The 21,197-nt window shown below is 41.4% G+C and overlaps 1 protein-coding gene across 2 annotated transcripts in view; it reads left to right on the forward strand.

Annotated features, from left to right (window-relative positions):
• Positions 1-21,197, forward strand: part of fhl3a (four and a half LIM domains 3a) — a 35,257-nt gene that overhangs the window by 7,416 nt on the left and 6,644 nt on the right. The window contains exons 1-3 of one of the 2 annotated variants that reach the window (XM_088084269.1): positions 17,953-17,974; positions 18,120-18,293; positions 20,857-21,031. In XM_088084269.1, the coding sequence (XP_087940395.1) occupies positions 18,138-18,293; positions 20,857-21,031 (331 nt within the window). In that variant the 5' untranslated portion in view covers positions 17,953-17,974; positions 18,120-18,137. Of the gene's footprint in view, positions 1-17,952; positions 17,975-18,119; positions 18,294-20,856; positions 21,032-21,197 lie in introns of those variants that run through there. The other variant, XM_042489919.2, reaches the window with a different exon arrangement.

Here is a 21,197-nt window from a genome sequence, read left to right on the forward strand (position 1 = left end):
TTAAGCCCTGGCACTGCATACGTGCTTTGTTTGTTCCACTGTGCCACTGCTGTATCCCCACGCTCACCCCCTGCTGCTGTGCTAGTTGTGTCTTTATATGGCTAGTAACTTCAGTTTGCCACAATGCCAACTGCATTAGTGTTGATTGCTTCCTAGACACTTAATAGGGTAGGCTCCCACAGCTGCAAAGAATGAACCCAGACTCTGACATCATGGCAGAGGAAGTGCAGTCATGAGAGTGTGGGTGTTTGGCAAAGTGTGGTGTTTACCATGTGCACATTTTTATTCAAATGTGCACTAATGTTCTCTGTGTTGCACAACTGCCTTCCAGGGATGAACCAGAAGGACCAGACTTGTTTGACTGCATGAAAAGCAGTTACTTGTTCTGATTAGATGTGTATTATCTTGTCTCTGATAAATTCAAGACTGTTTATTTGGAGTGCAGCTGTGAGCGAGAGCATTCCCCTCGCTGAAAGTAAACACTGTTAAAATGCCTGCTCTGCATGATGAAACTAGTGAGCGATCAAGAATGTGACTTCTTATCTAGAATGTCTTACACCATACCTATCTCATTGTCCTTCTTTCACACTATGTCTTTTACTCACTTATATTTATAGGCAGGGACACACACACACACACACACACACACACTGTCTCACCCTCTTATTTTCGTCTCTATGTCTCTGTTGGAGAGACAATAGTCTCTGCAGAGGAGACAGGCTTAGACAAGCCAGATGTGCTGCATACACGATGGTGTGGATTTATGTCAGTCACTAGTCCATAAATTGAACTGTATATGACAGTTGCACCTTTTACAAAATACAGAGAAGAGTGCACTTGGCACTGCTCGGGCACACTTTGGCACTAATTTGTAAAGCTGTCAAAGTTGGAGTAAATGTAAGTAGGAAGCGGGCAGGATGTGTCGTAGCCTCCTTTGGTTCCCTGTGTTCCTTCACCTTCATGGGATACGAACCGGCCCTCGGACGGTGCCTCGGAGGAGCCATAAATGGCAGAAAGTGTCCTTGGTGTGGCTATAAAAGGATGTCAGCTTCTCGATGAGAAGATGACGGTAATTTACGACAGAGACAAGTAACAGAGAGCTAAGGAGAGATTTTTGGCTTCTTCAGGTGAAGTTAAGAGGGAGAATGAAAGGATGAGATGGAGAGAGGAGTGGCCCGAGTACACCATTATTGCCTGTGGGCGCATCCGTCAATGGGCTGTCACAGAAAGGTGTAATCGAAGACAAATCTAAGTCCCTACTGTGTATAGTTTACTCTGCACCACCTCTCCATCTTGGAAAAGTTTTTATTAGTGTGCAGCAACTATTTACCCTTATCACAACAAATGTGCACAAGAGAGAGAACATGTTGTGACGGCCCTGAAGCATCCGGCGTCAGCGCTCACTCACCTTGTGTGACGAACGTCCTTGAAAGTGGTGCAGCGAGAACATTACAGTGAAGTACTGCTTTGTTTGACATTGTATTTACAATCAGCAGATCATATTGAGCACAGGATGTTTGTAGTAGTCGGACATAACTCAGTCCAGAGGGAGATCAGAGCATTTACATTCAACACAATTTCCAAATGATTTACAGACCTCCAGTTTCAAGGGACATTGTTGTTGTTGTTCTTGTTGTTGTTTTGACTGTTATTTTGTTTAATCAACTGGTGTTGAAAGACTGACTAGATAAAAAAGCCATTGGAGCTGTAGTCAGACCATTTTTTTTAATTTAACCAAGTTCCAAGGTCCTCACATGCTGCACTGAGCGTGGAGGTCATCCATCAAAAAAACTTTGCATTTTGAAATTCATCCTTTGCATTTTGTCTTGTATATTGCTACTATATGTATGCATAGATATTTTCTTAGGATATATATAGTAGCTAAAACTCCCCCCTGAAATTTAAAGTTTCACATCATCATCTGGACTGATATTCTTCAAGTTGATCAGTTTTTTTTGTTTTGTTTTTATTTGGCCCTTCAATGTGCAATGTGCTATTGGGTACGTTTCGTTAATCTCACAGCAACTTAATATGATACAGTCTCTGCGTTTTACTCTATATCAGCAAAAAATGTTGCCAATTTTCAATCTGTCGTAGATGAAGTCAGCGGGCATTAGCTTACAGGGCTAACTTGACTTGTTTATTATATCACATGAACGTTGCCGTAACCTGAACTTCGTGACCAACCCCGTTTAAACTGTCAAACTCTACATGATAAAAAGAACAAATAGTCAAATATTTGTAGTAAACACCCAAATTGGATTCAGCTGACATAATTCTGATTCAGGTACAGCCCTAATGTAAACCTGTACTCTATGGAATTAACTAAAGCTGTAAGTTAGCAAAACAAATTCAGAAACCAAAATAGATTTTTAAATATGCTCTAAAAATATATCCATTTTTGGGCTGTATATTTACAAAATGCACTTCTGTGATGCTGCCAAAGTCCACAGAGATTACAAAAACACATATGCATGATCATGAATATACTTTATTACATATAAGAAAAAAAACAAACCAAAAAAAAAGCTAAACCATAGTCTCCTGTCTCGCAGCTGGAAAAGCATAGATGGTTACAGCCAAGCGCACTCACTGCAGTCCATGTGGTACAACATCACATATACAGATGGTACAGTGAAGTAGAAGAACAGTGACTTGATTTACTTTTGAAGCAATTTAATTTCATTTGATGGGCAAAAATTACAGATGTCTGGACCTCATTGTCGTTAATGTAATATTCAGCCTGAAAATAAATATATTTATAGGTCTATGGAAAAGTCTCTTTCTGTCATTCAAAACCTTTTATCTGCCGGAACATCGCTAAAGAAACAACAGACACTCTACACTTAATCAAGTCTTGCAGTATTGCAGTGTATTTTGTCTTATCTGAGCATTAAAAGTTATTTGCAGTCATGCCTGGAAATGAAGCCATCTCTGTGATGTCGGAGAAATTATGTGGCAGATACAGACCCCCATTACAAGTGGCAGCTTGATGTAGTGTACATGTCTCGGGCATTCAGCCAAACCACCTACAGAGCTGACGCTTGACCGCATTAGCAGCAGCGAAGAGCAAATGTAACATGTCTCTGCTACCCGTTTACATAAATGTGCTATATAAATGCACATAACTGTTAACATGCTGACCCAGAAAGATGTGCAAGCAGTTCCAAAAGGCAGCAGGCTGTTTAGACATTAAGATACAATCAAAAATGACTTTCAGATTGACCAGATGAATTGCCCATTTTTAAATATATTTGATATTTGCCTTCTCATGAGGGAAATATGATTAAGATTCTGTTACATTTTATTTCCAATGATTAAAACAAGCTCAGACCTAGGATGCAAGAGTCTCATCAAAACCAGGTGTAAATAGGGCGGGGGGTTTTTCCACCTCGCTGTACGCTGCTTAAATCTGTACATTCTGTTTACTCCAATCTTCTCAAAAGTCTGGCAAACATCACTAAGTTGTTTTCTTCTGTACTTTTCCTAAGGTCCACCATACGTTTGCAATTCTATCAGTGCTTTAATGGGCCTGAACATTCAGCTTCAAACAGAACCACATCCAATGTTGGCAATGGAAATTAGATCAATGGGTAAAATGGGGGCCAGACGGTGAGCAAAGCTCAGCAGAGGGCCAATGACACAAGCACCATGACTTCATTGTGGAAGTATTCAACCCCCCTCCTAAAACCCCCATCCCTCATCCCATCGCACGCTTTCTCAACACTGCTGAGTGGAAACTGTTTAAGGTTTGGTGATTGCTGAAGAAAAACTGTCCCATAGTATGAGAAGTCATGCGTGATGACGGTCATTGGTCACACCGTGTCATGCTTGTGGTGATCTGTCAGGGGAGTATTACTGTCCATCTGTGCATGGCTGTGTGCAAGTTAGTGCCATGCAGCTTTTAACCTACACCTACCAGCGCCACTGGATTCTGCTAGTCTGATAATCAAAGAAGAGCCATATATCCCGTTAATTTACACAGTCCACGACATACATTTACACTTCACTTGATGGATGAAGACTCCATGGAGCCTGTGTTAGAGTGCCTTGTGCCTTCAACCAGCTTCTCACTTTGTTTGTGTCTGTTTTGTGTTCAGCGCTGTTCCCGCATCCCTTGCAGCCAAGAATACTAGAGAAGAAAAGCAGGGTAAAAGCAGAATGAGGTCGGACAAGAGTCGAGCGAGAGTTGTGGTTAATAGATTGAAAGAGATAGACAGGTCTGCTTGGGAAGCAACATAATTCAGCCACGCTATCAGTGTTTACCAAAGCACCTGTTTTCACGTCGTCCCTCCATTTAACAACTGCAGCTGGGACTTTGCATTTTATCACTGATAATGAATTAGGTTGGGAAGATGAATGGTGTTTTGCATGGCTGCATGATAAAGAGATCCCAGTGTGTGACACCGGGAGATAAGGACCTGACGGATTGCAGCTCTGTTCTGGCAAAGTCGAGAAACTAGCTATAGGATTTCTGAACTTGCGGCTCTTCTTGAGACTTAAATGAACCTCAGATAAATCCTCTCAAGATCTATTGTCTACCAATGGGGGTATTGCTTTTTGATAAAAAGGCTAATTGGTTTTAAGTGACTACATGTTTACACCTACCACTACCACTCCACCGCTCCCCTTTTCCTCTGCTTTGATTGATTTCTCCATGACCTGCTCACTGCCAGGTTAGACAATCAAATCCAGCTATCCCTGGCGATGTGGGATGCAAAAGCTCGAAACGCAAATAACAAGTGGGAACTAGTAGCACACAAAGGTGCAAGGTCTAGGTGAACCTAGACTGGTAAGACAGCGGAGAAAAAGAGAAAAGGGCGGTTGGGTGAGCGACTGGAGGACGTGGAGGGTGGAGGCAGTCCTGGGATGCATGGCAGCATGATTTATGGACACCTTTGAAGTGAGCTCATTCCAGCCACACGGCCCGCCTGCTGCATTTCAGAGCAGGGACCTTCTCCTGGCGGTACAACGAGGGGGATAAATGACCCATAGGTCACCAACCTCCACTAGTGTACCATTCACATATGCACTTCCTGATTATGTGGCAATTCATCAGTATGTGTTTGGTTTCCAGCAAGCAGAAAAGAGCTGCCAGGGCATCCAATGGACTCCCTCCTCAGTCAGTATTTAGAGGTCAAAGCAAACAGTGAGAGTGACAAAGAAGAGAAGGAGGTGGGCCCACTATGGGATCATAAAAAATGGGTCAAGAGAGATATGTTGCTACGGAGTCCAGCTAGTTTCCTTTTTTTGCTGCAGTATGCAGAATTATCAGGGGAAATTTCTAGTATCTCCATCAGAGTCTGAATGGAAACTGATTTTATCATTCTCTCTCACCAGTAGTCTCACCAATGATGCCATCATTGTTTAATTAAGTAAAGCTTCCATCTTCTGCTCTGCCGAGGATTGAGGACTAGGGCTTGGCAGAAGTCGGTCCTAGTGCTTCAGTCTGGTTTAAAATTCATCATCTCTTTGATGTGTTTGGATTGTTATAACCAAGATCTTCCCACTTTGTTTGAATCTCATTTCCTAAATACATCAAATTGTTTGATCTTATCAGCTTCATTTATGCGAGCAGAAAAGCCCGGGGATTGTGAATATGAGCAGTAATTACACTCGAGGGGAAGTCCCCACAAAGGGACTTAAACAAACTGCGGGTGTGTGTATGCAGCTGCTCACTGCGTCTGCTCTTCCTGCACAAGTCGCCCATTGTCCCCCCAGTTTGGCTGCTGTGTTTATTTTTTGTATTGGATCCCTCTATCTACCCTCAGCTTTGTGTATTCATGTGTACATGCATGCGCACCACTGTAGGTGTGTGACTACTTGTGCGCGTGGCTGCAGGTGTGACTGTGTCTGTGTTTTTAGATATGATACGCCTGATTTTTCATTGTGACTGTGTTTGCAAATGTTTGTGACCTTCTTTTTGAGAAGTCCCAGAGACTTCTCTGTTTGGGGTAACGGGAGGAAGCACAGTGTGTGTAGATACTGACTTGGACATCCTCATCGTTATCAACCCCACACTGGTGAAAGGGGTCGTTGCCCAGAAGGAAATGAACCCACTTTTGGTTCACACAGCACATACCAGAGTAAAGGAAGAGCACATTATATTTTTATATTTTTATGACAGGAAACTAGTGTGCAGGGATGTTTCAGAGGTCATCTCATATTATCACATCTATTTTTAGATCGTTGGTTGTATGCTGTGGGATTTTACAATGTGGTGATTTAAATACATACATAATGGAATGCGTTTAACTGTATGCACTGGTGAAGTGTCAGATTTATTTTAGGCAAGTTTGACCTGATTTTCTACATCTGAATTACAGGCTCCACAAATAGCTAGGAAGTCTAAAAACTCGCAGAATGATGTATTAATGTAATATCTGAGTTCCCTGGTGGGTTTAATATTTTTTATGGCACAACACATCAATTTTCACATTGCCACAGCATCCCTAATAAAATGCTGGGTTGTACCCTCAGTCAGGATGAAACGAGAGCTACACGTCACTGCCAGGAGGTTTATGGTCCATGGGAATGAGGGCACTGTTTACATGTTGCCAGGGAGATGTGTCTATGAAAGGAAAAAATGGCTGTATATACTGGAAATGACTTCTCAGAGATTCATCCCAGTCGTTTCACATTTGGCAGCCCCCCTTCGGTTTTCTAAGCAAACGTAATGCTTTTTTTTTTTTTTTTCTTCATATGAGCCCATCTTCTCAGTGTTACACACTCGGACAGGGAGAGAGGTGAGTATTTTTGTGGGAGGAACTCCATGCAGCTGTTGTCAAGAATGTAGATTGTTACAGCTTATAATATACTATAAAGCCCATGCACACAGTGATTGGAAGTACCCGCCTGCTTTTAGCAACATGCTGAATATTCATGTCTGGGGATGTTGATATGTATGCTTTAAAAAAACAAGCCATCTTGTCTGGGCATTAACCTCAGGGTCAGGTGCCATCACTGCAGCCACGAGCCGCAAGTCTGAATGAGTTATAAATAATTGCTAGCAGTTGTGGGTGTGTACTGCACAGTTGTGGGTGTGTACTGCACAGTTGTGTGTGTGGCATGCTTAGATTGCTGAGTGTGCGGCCTGTGAAACCTTATCCCAGCTCCTTGATGTCCTGGCTGGTCTCGCTGACTCAGCAACATTAGGAGACCACCTGGGAATGACCAGTCCGCGGGAGCCATTTTGTGTCTTTTGGTTCACAGTTAGCCTTGGTGTTGAGTCCCTGTGGGTTACTAATAGCCACAAAGCTAGCGAGTAAAGAGCAGTGGTAACTTTTGTGTCATAAACGATGATGCAGTCATTATCATCATGCTTACTGGGCTTTCATAACTTTATAGTTATGTTTGAAGGAGCAGTTTGTAGTATTTAGTGGCGTCTAGCAGGGATAATGGCACATTGCAACCAGCTGAAAAGTGTGCAATGCCTCTGTGCTGAACTCTGGTTTAGGATTCCTTCATTGCTTATTGTTCAGGAGGTTTTTACCAGGAGTTGAATTATCCTCAGACATCTCTTACCCACAAAACAAATGGCCTAGGTGATTATAAGCGGTAAAACCCCTGAAGGAATGAAAAAAGAGGGGTTAGTTTTGGTTGAAAAAAATGTTACCACTATCACTACTAAATCACTATAATTAAGACTTGAAATATTTTTTTTAAATGGAAGCATGTGTAAAAAGTCTTTCTTTTGAAAATAACAGAAATAAGGTGAGATTCTCCATCCAGCTGCATTTTTTCAAAATCCCAGATAAACAAATGTACATAATTGTCAACTTTAATATCATGGTATTCCTTAAAAATAGTATGTGGCTGCAATCCTATAATATTTCATTTCTGACAATATATCTCCCTAAATCCCATACAGAGTGGAACTTTAACTAGTTGATTTCAAATTATACAGACTTACTGTACAACTACGTGATTAGCTTAGTATAAACAGTGAAACAATGTTGGATTTCTGCACCCAGAATGAAATGAATTTGCAGTCATATAGTAGCCAAAAGAGCTTAAAAATCATAATGAGTTTTTTTTTCTTCCCCTACCAATACACTTTGCTCACGCAAATATATAATGGCAGAATCTGCTGTGGCACTGGCTTGAGATCCATATTACAACTGAGAGTGAAATTCCCCATTTCCTTCCGACAAAGCACAGGAACAAGTGATAAAAACAACTGACATTATTTTGGCTTCAAGGCCATTGAGCTTTACAACACAACTCTTAGAAAGTTCAACAATAAAGACATAGCCATAGCAGAAAAGGCCTTGAGTGGTTTTCCATCATATCAAGAGCAGAAAGGACAAAATCAAAGCATCCACAATCCTCTATGATCAGATTTTATGGTCCGAAACTCCACAGCAACATCTCAAAGGCACGTGCCTCAAATCCATATTAGGACCTGTGTAAATCAAAGGGGGCCTAATTGGCCTTAACGTCTCTTGGCTCTGACGGTTTGCGGCAGTTTGTTTTATTTATAGGAGCAGTCCAGAGGTAATTTTCCATTGTGGTTGCTTGTGAGACATTTGCTTTGTCTCCTAGTCCTGCAGTAAAGACAGACAAAAGTTGATTTTTCTGTACTGCCACTGAATATATTGCATCAGAAGGGCTCTCTCTGGTCCTCTCTGGAGGTTGGTCTTATGAAAACAACATCCTCTCAAGGGGCTTGCAAACCAGTAACCGAATCACCCAGCTTGCAAGTGAAAGTACCCTGACCTCACAGTGCATACTTCTCATCCCACTCAGATATGAATGGGCTGGGTTACACGTGTTAAGTGCAGTATGTGTGTAATACAGTGGGCTTTTAAATTGAATGCGCTTACTTGTGAAGGCCTACAGTCCTCAGCAAAACAAAGCAGGTGTCAAAACTGAGACGGACCTGCACTGAACAGTGAAGGCTTCAGATTTCAAAGGGATGCCCTATCCCTTGGATCACAGGGTAGAGGATGACAGGGAGGATGTGAAGATATCAGGATAATGACTAAGATATCCATTTTTGGGCACAAACTGCTCTGGGAAACTTTGGAGTGAAGGGGTCTCTGGGATTAATGACCATGTTTGTTCTAAGACAAATAATATACTCTTCCTCCTTAAAACAATCCTGTACAACCCATTTATCCTAAAACCAGCAGCCAAACCAAAGCACAGAGTGAGACCCCCAGAAAATGCAACTGTTACTCCAAGATCTTTCAGCACCTTCCTCAGTTTTCTTTTTACTATATACAGTATGCTTATCTGTGTGATGGCATAGTTTCATTCAGCAGGCATTTTATCTTTTTGTTGGCTGTTTATCACACACTTTCTTTAACTCTATTGTTTCTGCATTCCTTGCCTTCCTCTCCTCTCACCACAATGTTTACCACCTCAAAGTGTATCCAAAGATCAGCGAGGAGACTGTCAGGATTTTTTTTGCGTGCTTGTTTTCTCTTTTCTCACTCTCGCTCTAGTTTTCCTGCCATCTAAACATTTACCGGCAAATACCATCACAGAGAGAGAGAGAAAAAAAGACAACCTTTCTTGCATTCTCCAGGCGGTGACTCTCCAAAACCTCCACTGGCACACAGGAGTTGACTGCATAGTTTCCCCAATGCAAACCAGATGTGAAGCACTAATGTATGGCAGCATTTTTTTTCTTCAAAGAAAGACAAATGTAGGCCAAAAATGTCGTCTTTTGGTCATCCAGACTCACAGTGATATAAAAATAAATTCAGATTCATTCCAAACTTTCCCTCGTGGTGGTTGGGACAGTACTGTATGATTTAAAGTAATTGCAATGTTATTGTTTGGTGTTGGTGGAGTATTGTGGAACGTTGGGATTGAGACGGGTTTGCGGAAGGGGACAGATGAGCTGTGACAATTGCATTTTCAGCTGCGCTCTTGATCTGAAAGTTTTGCCATCCATATGCACATGGAGTCCTCCTTACTAGCACGTCTTTATGTCTCCTTTTGCCAACTAACTGTCAGATTATGACAAATGTATGTTTTAAGTATAACTAAACATACATCAGTGTGGGCTTGTGCTGTGCTTTTGTTTATCTTTTGTACACATTTAAATTGCCATATCAAATCCTTTTAATAATTGAGTCCAGAATGTTTTGACGTACAGTTCTTTCAGGCCAGCTGCTATTCACTTGTAGCTTTCCTCTAATGCTGCAGTGTGTACCACATAACAGAATCAAGGCTAATATTAAAAGACATCAAGTCATATCCCCACACTTGCATGGTCATTAAAAGTTGCCAAGAGGGGACAAATTACAAAGACCGTGGTGACATTTTCTCCTGCAGGTAGTCATTTTCCTCCTTTATGTTTATGATGTTGGCTTTCATTTGAGCCCTCTGTTGCCTCCCACTCCACACCAGGCGGTGTTTAAACGCTCAGGGACAATAACAGGTTAGCGTTCCAGTGTCTGGTCCTGCAGCCTGTACTGTATCGTCAAGTCTGACCCAGGCTCCCACAGAGAAGCAGTTAGGTGCCCCTGGATCAACCCCCACTCCTATTCCCTCCACCCTGCCGCAACTCGTCCATTGATGTTGGTGAAAAAAAACCCTCTTCTCAGCAGCTTCCTGCTTATAGGCTCATGAAGCGTCCTGAGAATGTGGGTGGCCCAGGTTCTCCTCTATTGCAAGACAAAGAGATGACAACACTCATAGTTAAGCCACTGGTTGTTTACCAACTGCATCTGAACATTGCTGAGAGCTGACCCCATTGTATAAATGATGACCGCAGATTGCTCAAAGTTGTGAATGTCATGATGATAATTGCAGATTGGTTTTCTGGATTGGAATCAGCTCCACTAAACGGCAATATGCATTACCAAACTGCCATTTTTATGACCTTAAACAGAGATACTTCTTCAACCCGCTGTTTTTATCACAACAATTGTCCAAGCTTGCATTGCACCAATTTCAAAAGTATTTGCATCTTTCCACTACATACAGCCTAGCCCTAAGAAAAGACAATATGTCCAGCAGTGAAATAATTCTTTAACTAAGCAAAATTCTTTCTTAACATCATAATTAAAATGTTTTCAGTATTTCCACAACCAGTACTTGTAAGCTTGTTTTAAATAAGCACATCTGTTTATGAATTGGGCTGCAGCATTATCTTTCCTTCATGAGCAATTTCCTCCTCTTCCTGTGATAAGATTCATTGCCTTAGCGTGTCCTTTCGATTGCTGGACTTCATTTATCTGATCCAGCGAAAGCCAGCAGGAACTGCACACCAAATGTACTGACTAATGTATAACAAATACATTTCAACGTCCAACTTTTGTGTTGTTTTATTGTGACCTGAGTGGTTCTGACCAGTTGTCCATGTGCACAATTAGTCATGTTGATGTGATTTAGCTTGTGGAGTGACTACTCTCACAGAATATGTGGATCTGGAAGCCTCTCCCAAAGGACCTGACTTTGGTTTCCAGTCCCTTGAAGAGAAACATGAATGTAATCCCTCTGACATTGTGTCATAAACATAAGTTCTGGACCATTACAGAAAGTCTTGTGCAATTCATGCCTTCGTCTTTTCGCATTAGTCACCAAATGGAAAAGTCTTCCACAGTCATGAGGCGCTGGAATAAATAGGATCAGACGACTTCTCCATCAGGCTCCTTTCAAGTGGCCACTGGACTGAGACACAAATGAACTTTGCTGAAGTGTGTTTTTGACATTGCACTTTATTTTTGATATGCTCAACCAGGCCATCAAATGATATACTTAAGTGTCCAGTGCTGTGCTTTTTCCCCATCTTGAACCCAGCCAAAGAGCTTTACTGTGTCTGGAAGATGTCCAATCACCAGACAGAAGGCAAAGTGATGGTATGTGTTTATACAAACGCAGCCATTTCACTTTCCTCTAATTTGATTTAAGACTTGTCATAGGTTTAAGATCCTGCTCCAGCATTCATTTACCTCTAAATGTCACCTTCTTAAAATGCTTTCTTCTTTCTTTCTTTCTCTTTTCTTGTCCTTTTTTTTCTTGTCCTGCTCTTGTGTTTGATTTCTCCTCCATTCCTTTATATCTCCCCCTGAGAGCTGTATGAAAGGAAACAGAATCATGTGTACTTTAAGGAGACCTGCTCAACAACACACTCCTTACTCTAGTGTGTGAGTCTATTTGCTGCCAGAAGATCAAACAGTTAAAGGTGACTGAGTGGCTTTTGTAGCTGCTACTTTCCTAAAGTAAATCAGACCTTACTGTGCACAGTAAAATCCACACTTGTTAAAGTATCCACTCGGACATAAAAGCACACTAGTCACAATGGACCAATAAACACAGACCTTACAAATAGAACAGCTGTATTGAAATGGTTTCTTTCTAACTCTATTGCTTGCAGACCTCTTACTGCAGCACAGCCACAACTTTTGTGCTGTTTCCCACTTGGCAATAAACCAAACAGTTTTAAAATTGTCTGCCAAGGCATCATTGGCAGACTGTGATGCTATTTCCACAATCACTCATGTTGTCTTATCAAGTAGGAGACAGTTGCACCACTTCCGCTCTGTGACTCTTTTTTATCTTGGGGATATGGCATTCCACATTGACCCTGCAAGATTAAGCCGCAAAATGTGTTATTTTGTTGTGAAGGAGGAAAAGAAACAGACTTAGCAGTTGTTCCTTTTTGACATAATGTCAACAAGCGACAAAAACAGCAGCTGCCCCACTGACATTAACTTTATTGACTCAGTTTAGATTAAAATAAAGCTTCACTTAATTCCCTTTGTGTAACTCTGCGTCCCTTCTATAAATTCACAAGGTTTTTGCAGGTCGGTGGAGTGTGAGTTCATCTTTCCTCTTAAAAACGTTGGTAATTGGTTAGTATATCTGTTTAGAGTCGATTGGATGGGTGAGAGGAGCAGCAGCTGCAGAGGTGAGTGAAAGCAATTTTTTAGAAGAAAGGCTTAATGCTTTGATTTAACTCTCACTGCAACTGGCGCTGTACTGCTCCATCTGTGCCCAGAGTACTCTCTGCACCCCGAGAGTGTGATGCAGTGAATAACCAGATGGTATATATTCAAAAGGCACACCTAATGAACATTACAGCTCCAAAAATAGAAAACCGTTATGTGGCACTAGATGTTGATACTGTTGCAGAACGCCACAAATAAATGACTGTGTGGGAAACCCTGCTGAAAATGTGCATAAAGCATTGAAAAAACACATTGTGTCCTCGAAATAGTTTGTGCTTACTTGTGAACTTTGGGTTTGTTAACTGTAAATGGAGCTGTAGCTGAATGCAGTATCATATGTCTGCAATAAAACACAAACTGATTAACAATATCTTTCTATAGACTTTTATCTAGACAGAGATAATACAACTTCCAAATCCAGTCTGTTTTTCATGATTTTTTGTGACATGCCGACCCTTGCAAACATTTTCAGTACAATTCATACATTTCTCAATACAGTTGCTTCAATTAGTCTATACACACTTTTGTGGTCTTTTTTTTCTTTGGTAAAAGATAGTATTTAATAGCAGTGAGAGAAATAAAAGAAGAAGGTGTTTTGTATTTCTGCTGTCACTTTGCTTGTGCAGTACACAGTCATCTGCCTTGTGCGGTCAAGATGATCTTTCTCCTCTGTTGATGTAACACAATGTCAAGTGCTTTGTCTAGCCTCAGTAACATTTTACAAGCAGATTCTTCAAATAGAGGGCAGAAAAAGGGGAGAAGAACTGGCAGGCTTGTTCCCAGCGGGCTGTGTGGACTGTTCATTTGGAATCAACCGGAGCGTAAGCAAAGTTTGGGCAGGGGATTAACAGGCCTGCCTGTGGGACTGGACTGGACAGGGTATCTGCTAGCCCTTCAGTAACCAACCATGACTATGTTGCCTGGCAACAGCATGCAGTCTGCTTGCCTGCATTGGTCTGTTGCACTGTGGTATCTCACAATTTGAACTTCACCCCCTTATGCCAGTCAGGGAGGGTTGTGATGACTAGTAGAACGTAGCCTCGGCATTCCTCGGCTATCTAACAGCCGGATGTGTGAAAACAAATAAAAAGTCTAAATGTCTGTTTGCAGTCCTGGAAAGACACACAGTTCATCACATCCTACGATATTAAATGGGGTAGTGCCCAATAAGTTGTAAGCTCTTTGACTGTAAGGAATGACGCAGAGGCTAAGAATCCTTAAGTCAAGTGAAGATAAAGTTAAGTATACCTGCTTATACCTTGGCCAATTGCCAAAAAAATTCCATGTGTAATCCAGGGCTGTGACAGTATGGATTTTTTCTTATCACAGTGAAAAAGCATTAATATGGTTTTGCAGTTAACTGCCAATACCCGCCAAAATTAGTCTCTCTCTACAGTGTCCCCACTGGCACTTGGTGCCCTGTGCTCAGAGCATTATGCATGTGTACATCTTGAATGTTACTGCATAATTTTCTGGTTTATCATTGAACGCAGGTTGATTGTGCATTGACAGGTCTTAGTTATATACATCTGTTTTATAAAATATCTGTATTGTCACTGTGCTGCATTTTTACAAACTGTGAAAATCTGGTAACATCTCACCCATGATCTCACTCATGTCTAGACACAGTCTTACACCGTCTGACTCTCCTAGCAGTTCTTGCCCTCTCATACAACTGAGGTTACATCCCTTAACTACTGCTACTAATGACAGAACGGTACCAGCAGAAACACTGGTCAGTTTTTGCAATTTCAATGTAAGAGATTGTGATGTTTATTACAACTTAAGTACATCTGCTGTCCTACATTTAACACACAGTTACGCTAGCTGACCAATTCAGCTAAAGGATTTGTCTTCTGTGGCACAGCAGCCCTCAGTGTGGAGAGCAAATAGTGGGGCTGCATCAGAGCCAAAGTAGCACATTTTTCAATGAATTTATCACATCAGCCCCCCCCCCTAAAAGAAAAAAATGCAGTGATGACCTAGTCACCACAGTAGTGTCATGATGGTGGTATTAGTGGTGTGGTTATTATCACAGCCATAGTGTAATCTCAACATATTACTCTTTACTTCAAACATGCAACTAATGTTGATCTTTATCTTCAGTTTTCAAAATCATAAAATATAGTCCCTGAGCCTCAGAATTTCTCTGAACAAGCACACTGAAGGATTGGACTGAAGGATTTTGGCTTTCATTAAACCTCTGTGGTGGGTTATAAAATTGCAATGTTTGTCCTTAGGGAAAGGAATAACAACAGCAAATTCATCCATCTATTTTGGAAATACCTTGCTTTTGACAGACTGATCAACTGACCAGTCAGAAGATCATAGTTTGTCCTTTTATCCAACAGCCTCACAAGGGTTAAGAAAAACAGAGACATTTTAGCAGAGTCATTCATGCTGACCCATATAGCTGTATTTAATATGCGTTTTAGACTCTTGCTCAGATGAACTCCTTCTGGATCATTATAGGGCGCAGAATACACTGTTGCCTATTTTAAACCGAGATCCCCACTCAGTGCTGCAATACTATAATTAAACTCAGTACAATATTTCTGGACCATTGTCCTGTGTGGGGGCTGCGGTGATTTCCTTGAAGCCCACATTTTTCCCAGGGGGCTGTATGCAGTCAGCGCTCTGGTATTTGGGAACATTATTAACCCAGAGTGGTGTTCTTAGTCACTGAGTCCTGGACGTGAAGGAGATGGACCTCTGCTGGGAAGTTGGCATATACAGTAGCAGATACAAAGCCCTGTGAGAACTGGGAGTTCATTGTGACCCAGATCCTGCTCCTCTCTTCTCAATTTGGGATTGTGGGTTTTAGGTCAGCAGTTGCTGCATGCAGTCATGTCTTAGTCCATCACCCCAGGGGTCAGTGCGTTGACGTCAGGCCCCTCTCTGTGAGAGCCTGTGCCATCAAGAGTTCATTCCAGGTGCTGCATTGGCCACTCATACACTGATAATTAAAGCTTAACCTCTCTGAAATGAAACACTACAAGACCTGGCAGTCAAAACAAGCCCTACATCTGATTTTTAAAATAATACATATTTATGTATCAAGTTTTGAAATCTTTGCAACATCTTTGTAATGTTCCCATTTGTGCTTTAGTGAGGTCTCTGTTACTTAGTTTTAATCTAATTGCTGGCAAACTGGTTATTCTAGCTCAAACCACAATATCCCCGGAGATCATAAAAACAGTTGTAGTGAGGAAATAATGCAACCAGCAACAACCTGTGTGATCCGTCTCAGGTACTTGGACATTGGGTAGTTAAACATCTGCATTTGAGTTGTTTCATGACCTACTTTCTGCAGCCTTTTGGTAGTGGAAATGCGGATGATCCATATGAATTCGGGGAGGGCAATAAACAGCTGTCTGATTTGCTTTGGAAATTAAAGCTGACATCAGACGTCATAGTGCTGGCCTCCCAGCTTTGTGAGTCATGCCTCGTCTCGTTCTCTCACCTGGCAAGCAAAGGCAGCACATACCTACCTAGCACTGCAGATAACATTAAGGTCATAGTGCTCATTTTCAGCTCTGTGCTTTGTTGATCTAATCTTGAGGTTGTGGTTATGTGTGCTGATGGCAACGGATGGTGTGTCAAATGTACAGAAACTGCTGTTAGAAAGCAGACTCACGAGTTCAGCACCTTGCTGTACGTTACACTACACAGGCCAACCACAGCTGCTTATTCTGATAGTTTGCCATAACCTCCAGATGGTTACTATAATATGAGACATAAGATACTAGAGATGTATCCATTCATCTTTAGATAGCGAGATAAGGCAGTCCAGCGATGTGAGCCAGTGTATGCACATGGCTGCAGGGCTGTCGAGCATTTATACTTTGGAATTTACATTTAAGGTCGTTAAAGGGTGCTGAGAGTGTCTCTGCAGTTTTGGTGAAGTGGTGTTGTATTAGAAAGCCTGTCATTGGGTTAAATATGAAGACTGAGAGCAGGTGAAGGATCTTGACTTTCTCACCCCGACTCATTAAGAGCTTTTGTCTCGCAAACGGCTGAGACAGATGAAACATGAGAGTCTGGGACCAATGTTCTCTTTGATGACGGATCCTGTGTGATTTGGCTTTCCGTCTTTGTTACGTTTTCGGTGTCACCCTGTGTTTTAGTGTGTGCACTTGCATAGGTGGACGTTTTTGTGTATATGTGTGTGCGGGGGAGTGTAAGACAGGCAGCACAGGGCCAGTTTTCAGTTTGATTGATTATTATATCAGAGGTGATTATTATTACTGGGTGGTGGGAATGAATAGCCAGCAGTGCACCCTGCCAGAGGGCTGTATCACTTATCACTGGGCTCTACTCCAGCCATGCTGTAATGTTTTGGCAACCTGATATTGTTGCCATAATGCTCTCACAATATTATTCTGTCACTTTGTTGTGTGCTCAGTCATGATCAAGAGGCCTATCGCGCAGAGAAAACCGTGCACTTAGAGTGTATACCTCCTGTATCTGTATGTGCATGTTACTGTAGTTGCATCTTTATGCTGACAAAAAGGACTTTTTAGGGAGTCTAGTTCAAACAGCTTCAAGTGTCTGTGCTTTTGACACACATAAACGTAAATGCGTCATGAGTTTTCTGTATCTGTTGGTGGTCCACGCTGTATTCGTGAATAGATTCTGGCTTTATAAATATTTATAGGTGTGTATCATGTGTGCACTTGATGTGTGTAAAATGGACTGCATTCCCGCTTAGTCATAAGAGAGGTTGCTCATTAATATTTAGGTGGCAGATTTTAAGTGGTTGACAGGAATATGAAGGAGTTTGGTAGTTACAGAGAGAAAGCAAAGTGACAGTTCACTTTCTTGTCCCCTCCCTTTGCATCCACCAGTTTTCATCACACAGTAATAAAAGTTAATAGGCATTTGGTACCTCCTCTCTTGTCTCTCTCTCTTTTTTTTTCTGTCTCTCTTTCTTTTTCCACTTGCTCCCACTTGCACAGCGTGTTTTGTTTGAGCTCAGCTCCATCACTGGTACAAGCCGAAGTATTTACAGCGTAAATATTGGCAGTGAAAGTCTATACTACAGTCCAACTGCTGTGTCGGGAAAGGTGACTGAATCATTCCTCAGGACTCTCGCTTCTTCTCCTCTCCTCCCCTTTTGTCCCTTTCTTTTTGTCCTCATCTCTTTTGGATTTGTTGTTTTTTGTTTTTTTTAAATGTTGCTCACCCAAATGTCTCCTTTCTGTGTTTCAGGTTTAACAGAAACTTACGATGGCTGACAGTTTTGACTGTGACAACTGCAAGGAGTCCTTGTACGGCCGCAAATACATCCAGTCAGATGACAGTCCTTACTGCATCCCCTGTTACGACAGCCTGTTCTCAAACACATGTGATGAGTGCAAAGAGCTGATCGGCCATGACGCAAGGGTAAGGCATCCATTTTGACATGATCAGACATGCAATCATCTATCCACTGCACAACAGTAACCAGTGGAGTACGTGCAGAATTTCAACCGAAACGTCATCATTTTCAGATTTGATTAAAGGAAAGAACAATAAATATTTTGAGGTGGGGTTGTATGCGGTGCATCAAGGTTCCCATGGTCATGGAAAACCTGGGAAAGTTATTGAATTTAACATTCCCATTTTCTAAGTCTGGATAAGTCATGAAATTAATAAAAATCATTGAAAGGTTTTGAAAAGTCATGGAATTTTTGTTTTGTGTATTGAATTCACTAATACACTAATCTTTCTTGGATAAACTTCCACGTAATGTAACGTAACAGCATATTTATTTTCTCCACATTAGTAAGTAAGACATGATGGAGCTCTAATATGTGTCGACTTTGGGCTGCATGACAAATTGTTTCAACATCAACATTGCAATGTGTGGGGCGTCTGATGGCTCAGTGGATAGAGCGCCGCCCCATGTACAGAGGCTGTGTCCTCGCTGCAGCAGCCACGAATTCGAAACTGGCCCCGGCCCTTTGCTGCATGCCCCTTTTTTTGTTATGATTTGATTTTGGTGTTTAAAAGGGTACATTTCAATTTACCAAAGTCACAATACAAACTAACTTTACTGATTGAAGCAGCAGTAGACCAGCAGCTCCTGTGTTCAGGGAGCTAAAATTACTGTTTTTATGCTTCTGTGCCAGCGATTTTCCTGATTTTCTGAACATACATGCACAGAAACGACTTACATATATGACCTTAGTCTTTCCACACTGTGATAAAGCACATCAAAAGATCTGCTCTAATTAGGTTTAAGCAGTGTTTTTTTAAACCATGTTTTGACATGGCCTTGGATGGCTAAAATTGAAGTTATGTCATGTTAATGATGCATAATACATGGTAAATGAGGCGTTTCCTATGTATTTTTCATGGCAAGACACAGTAAAGGCTAATTTAACATGCAGTTATACAGGCAATTTAAGTCCACATAAGCCAAAAGGCTAATTTGGCCTCAGATTGTAAAAATGCAGCATGAGGGAACGTCTCCCTCTTCCCCACAATCAAGTTAAAATTTTATCTTCCCTTAATGGGAAACACTAACATGACGTGGATCATTTAAGACCGACATATGCAACTTGGTGGAGTTTACAGAACAGAGCATGTAACAGTGCTTAGAAGTTTGCTTAGCTAAGGAGTCCAATGAGTTATCAACACCCTCATGGGCAGCGGGTGATAAATAAAGCTGGCATTTTCTTGGCTCAGCGCCCTTTAGACAATCATTTCAACATCCTTGTGAGACTTTTAAACAGAAGCATGTTCACAAGTTCAGTACAGTATGTGCAGGTACACCACATACGTTTTGCTGCATATGTAGAGCTCACATGTGTCAGTTTGACCCAGTCCAATCCAACACTCCTTTTTTGCTCCTTTTGTAACCAGTACCTAAATCTTGCAGTCATTTCCTTTTTTGCCTCTACTAGATTGTTTAACTTATCCCCATTTAACAGTTCATATGATATCCTACAAACTGACATCTCACAAATAACGTTATGTCCTTAAGATAAATGTAAAGTTATGGAAGTTAAGTTCAGGCAAGTAAAGGTACTGTGGTTAGGTTTAGGAAAAGCAAACAGGGTGATGACGTACCTTAAAATGGCTTAAAATTCACTTCACATGGTTCTGAGCATGTCTCCAGAAGAAAGTCCTGTGTTTTGTGACCAATCCAATGCCCCAACCTGTCTCCTAACTGGACAGATTGGGACAACTTGTGTCACTCCCATTAGTGCATTGGTCAAGTAATGGCAGCCTGTCAAATTATATGAGTTACTGGCTCAACATCACGTGGGAAATTTGGTGCATTACTTTTCTTCGGAAAACATACAAACGATGCATGAAAAAAGCCTTGATTGCTGCAATTCTAAAACTAGTAGTATTCGAGATTGGTTTTGGTCTCAGGACCACTTTTTGAAGGATTCTCGTCTTGGACTTGACCGCATTTCTACTCAGCCTCATTTTGGTTTTGGACAAGGTCCAGCTGCAGTAATATCACAAATTTACCTTTGCAAAAAGGAGCATTGAATAAACATGAAAAAGTTTGTTTAATCTCCTTCTTGTTTTTTTGTTTTCTCTGCTAGAAAACAAAAGTAAATTAATAAAATTCACCTCTGCAATGGCTTTTGGTTAATTTATTTTATATTATTTAATTTAATTTATCAAGCCATTTCCCATAATACATAAACACATATATACAGTAAGGTGACCTGTGGTGAATGAGGATGTTTTCTGTGGGTGTATTCATGGGCATGTGGATCTATCAGATGAATTTGAGGAGTGCCTATGGAATGTATCATGTAGTGTGGGACTGGCACTGGTCTGGTCTTGTTCTTGTCTCGGTCTTGATACATTGCGGTCTTGGTCGTGACTTGGCCTCAGTTTAGGTTGCCTTTGCTGAAACACTTTCTGAAACTGTAAAACATGCATTTGTCAAGTATTTATGAAATGACCTCCACCTCCTTGTTGTCTACTCTTCTGTTACTAGGAGCTCTTCTACGAGGACCGGCACTATCATGAGCACTGCTTCCGCTGTTTCCGCTGTGATCGCTCGTTGGCAGATGAGCCTTTCACCAGCCAGGATGAAGCGCTGCTCTGCAATGACTGCTACTGTAACGAGTTCTCCTCCAAGTGTGTAGCCTGCGACAAAGTCGTCATGCCAGGTAGAGGTGCAACACATTTTTGCTTTGTGAGATTTGGGCATTGACATTCAAGGCTCATTCCACTGGCGATCTCTGAATGAGTCTTTTCCAACTATTTAATGCTTTTTGAACATGAACTAGTTTATCTTAAAATCCAGGGAAAGAGAGTCAATTAAAATGAAATAAA

The sequence above is a fragment of the Plectropomus leopardus genome, chromosome 11 (genome assembly GCF_026936395.1).
Source record: "Plectropomus leopardus strain MGB_pleo_1.0 chromosome 11, ASM2693639v1, whole genome shotgun sequence".
Taxonomy (NCBI): Eukaryota; Metazoa; Chordata; class Actinopteri; order Perciformes; family Serranidae; genus Plectropomus; species Plectropomus leopardus.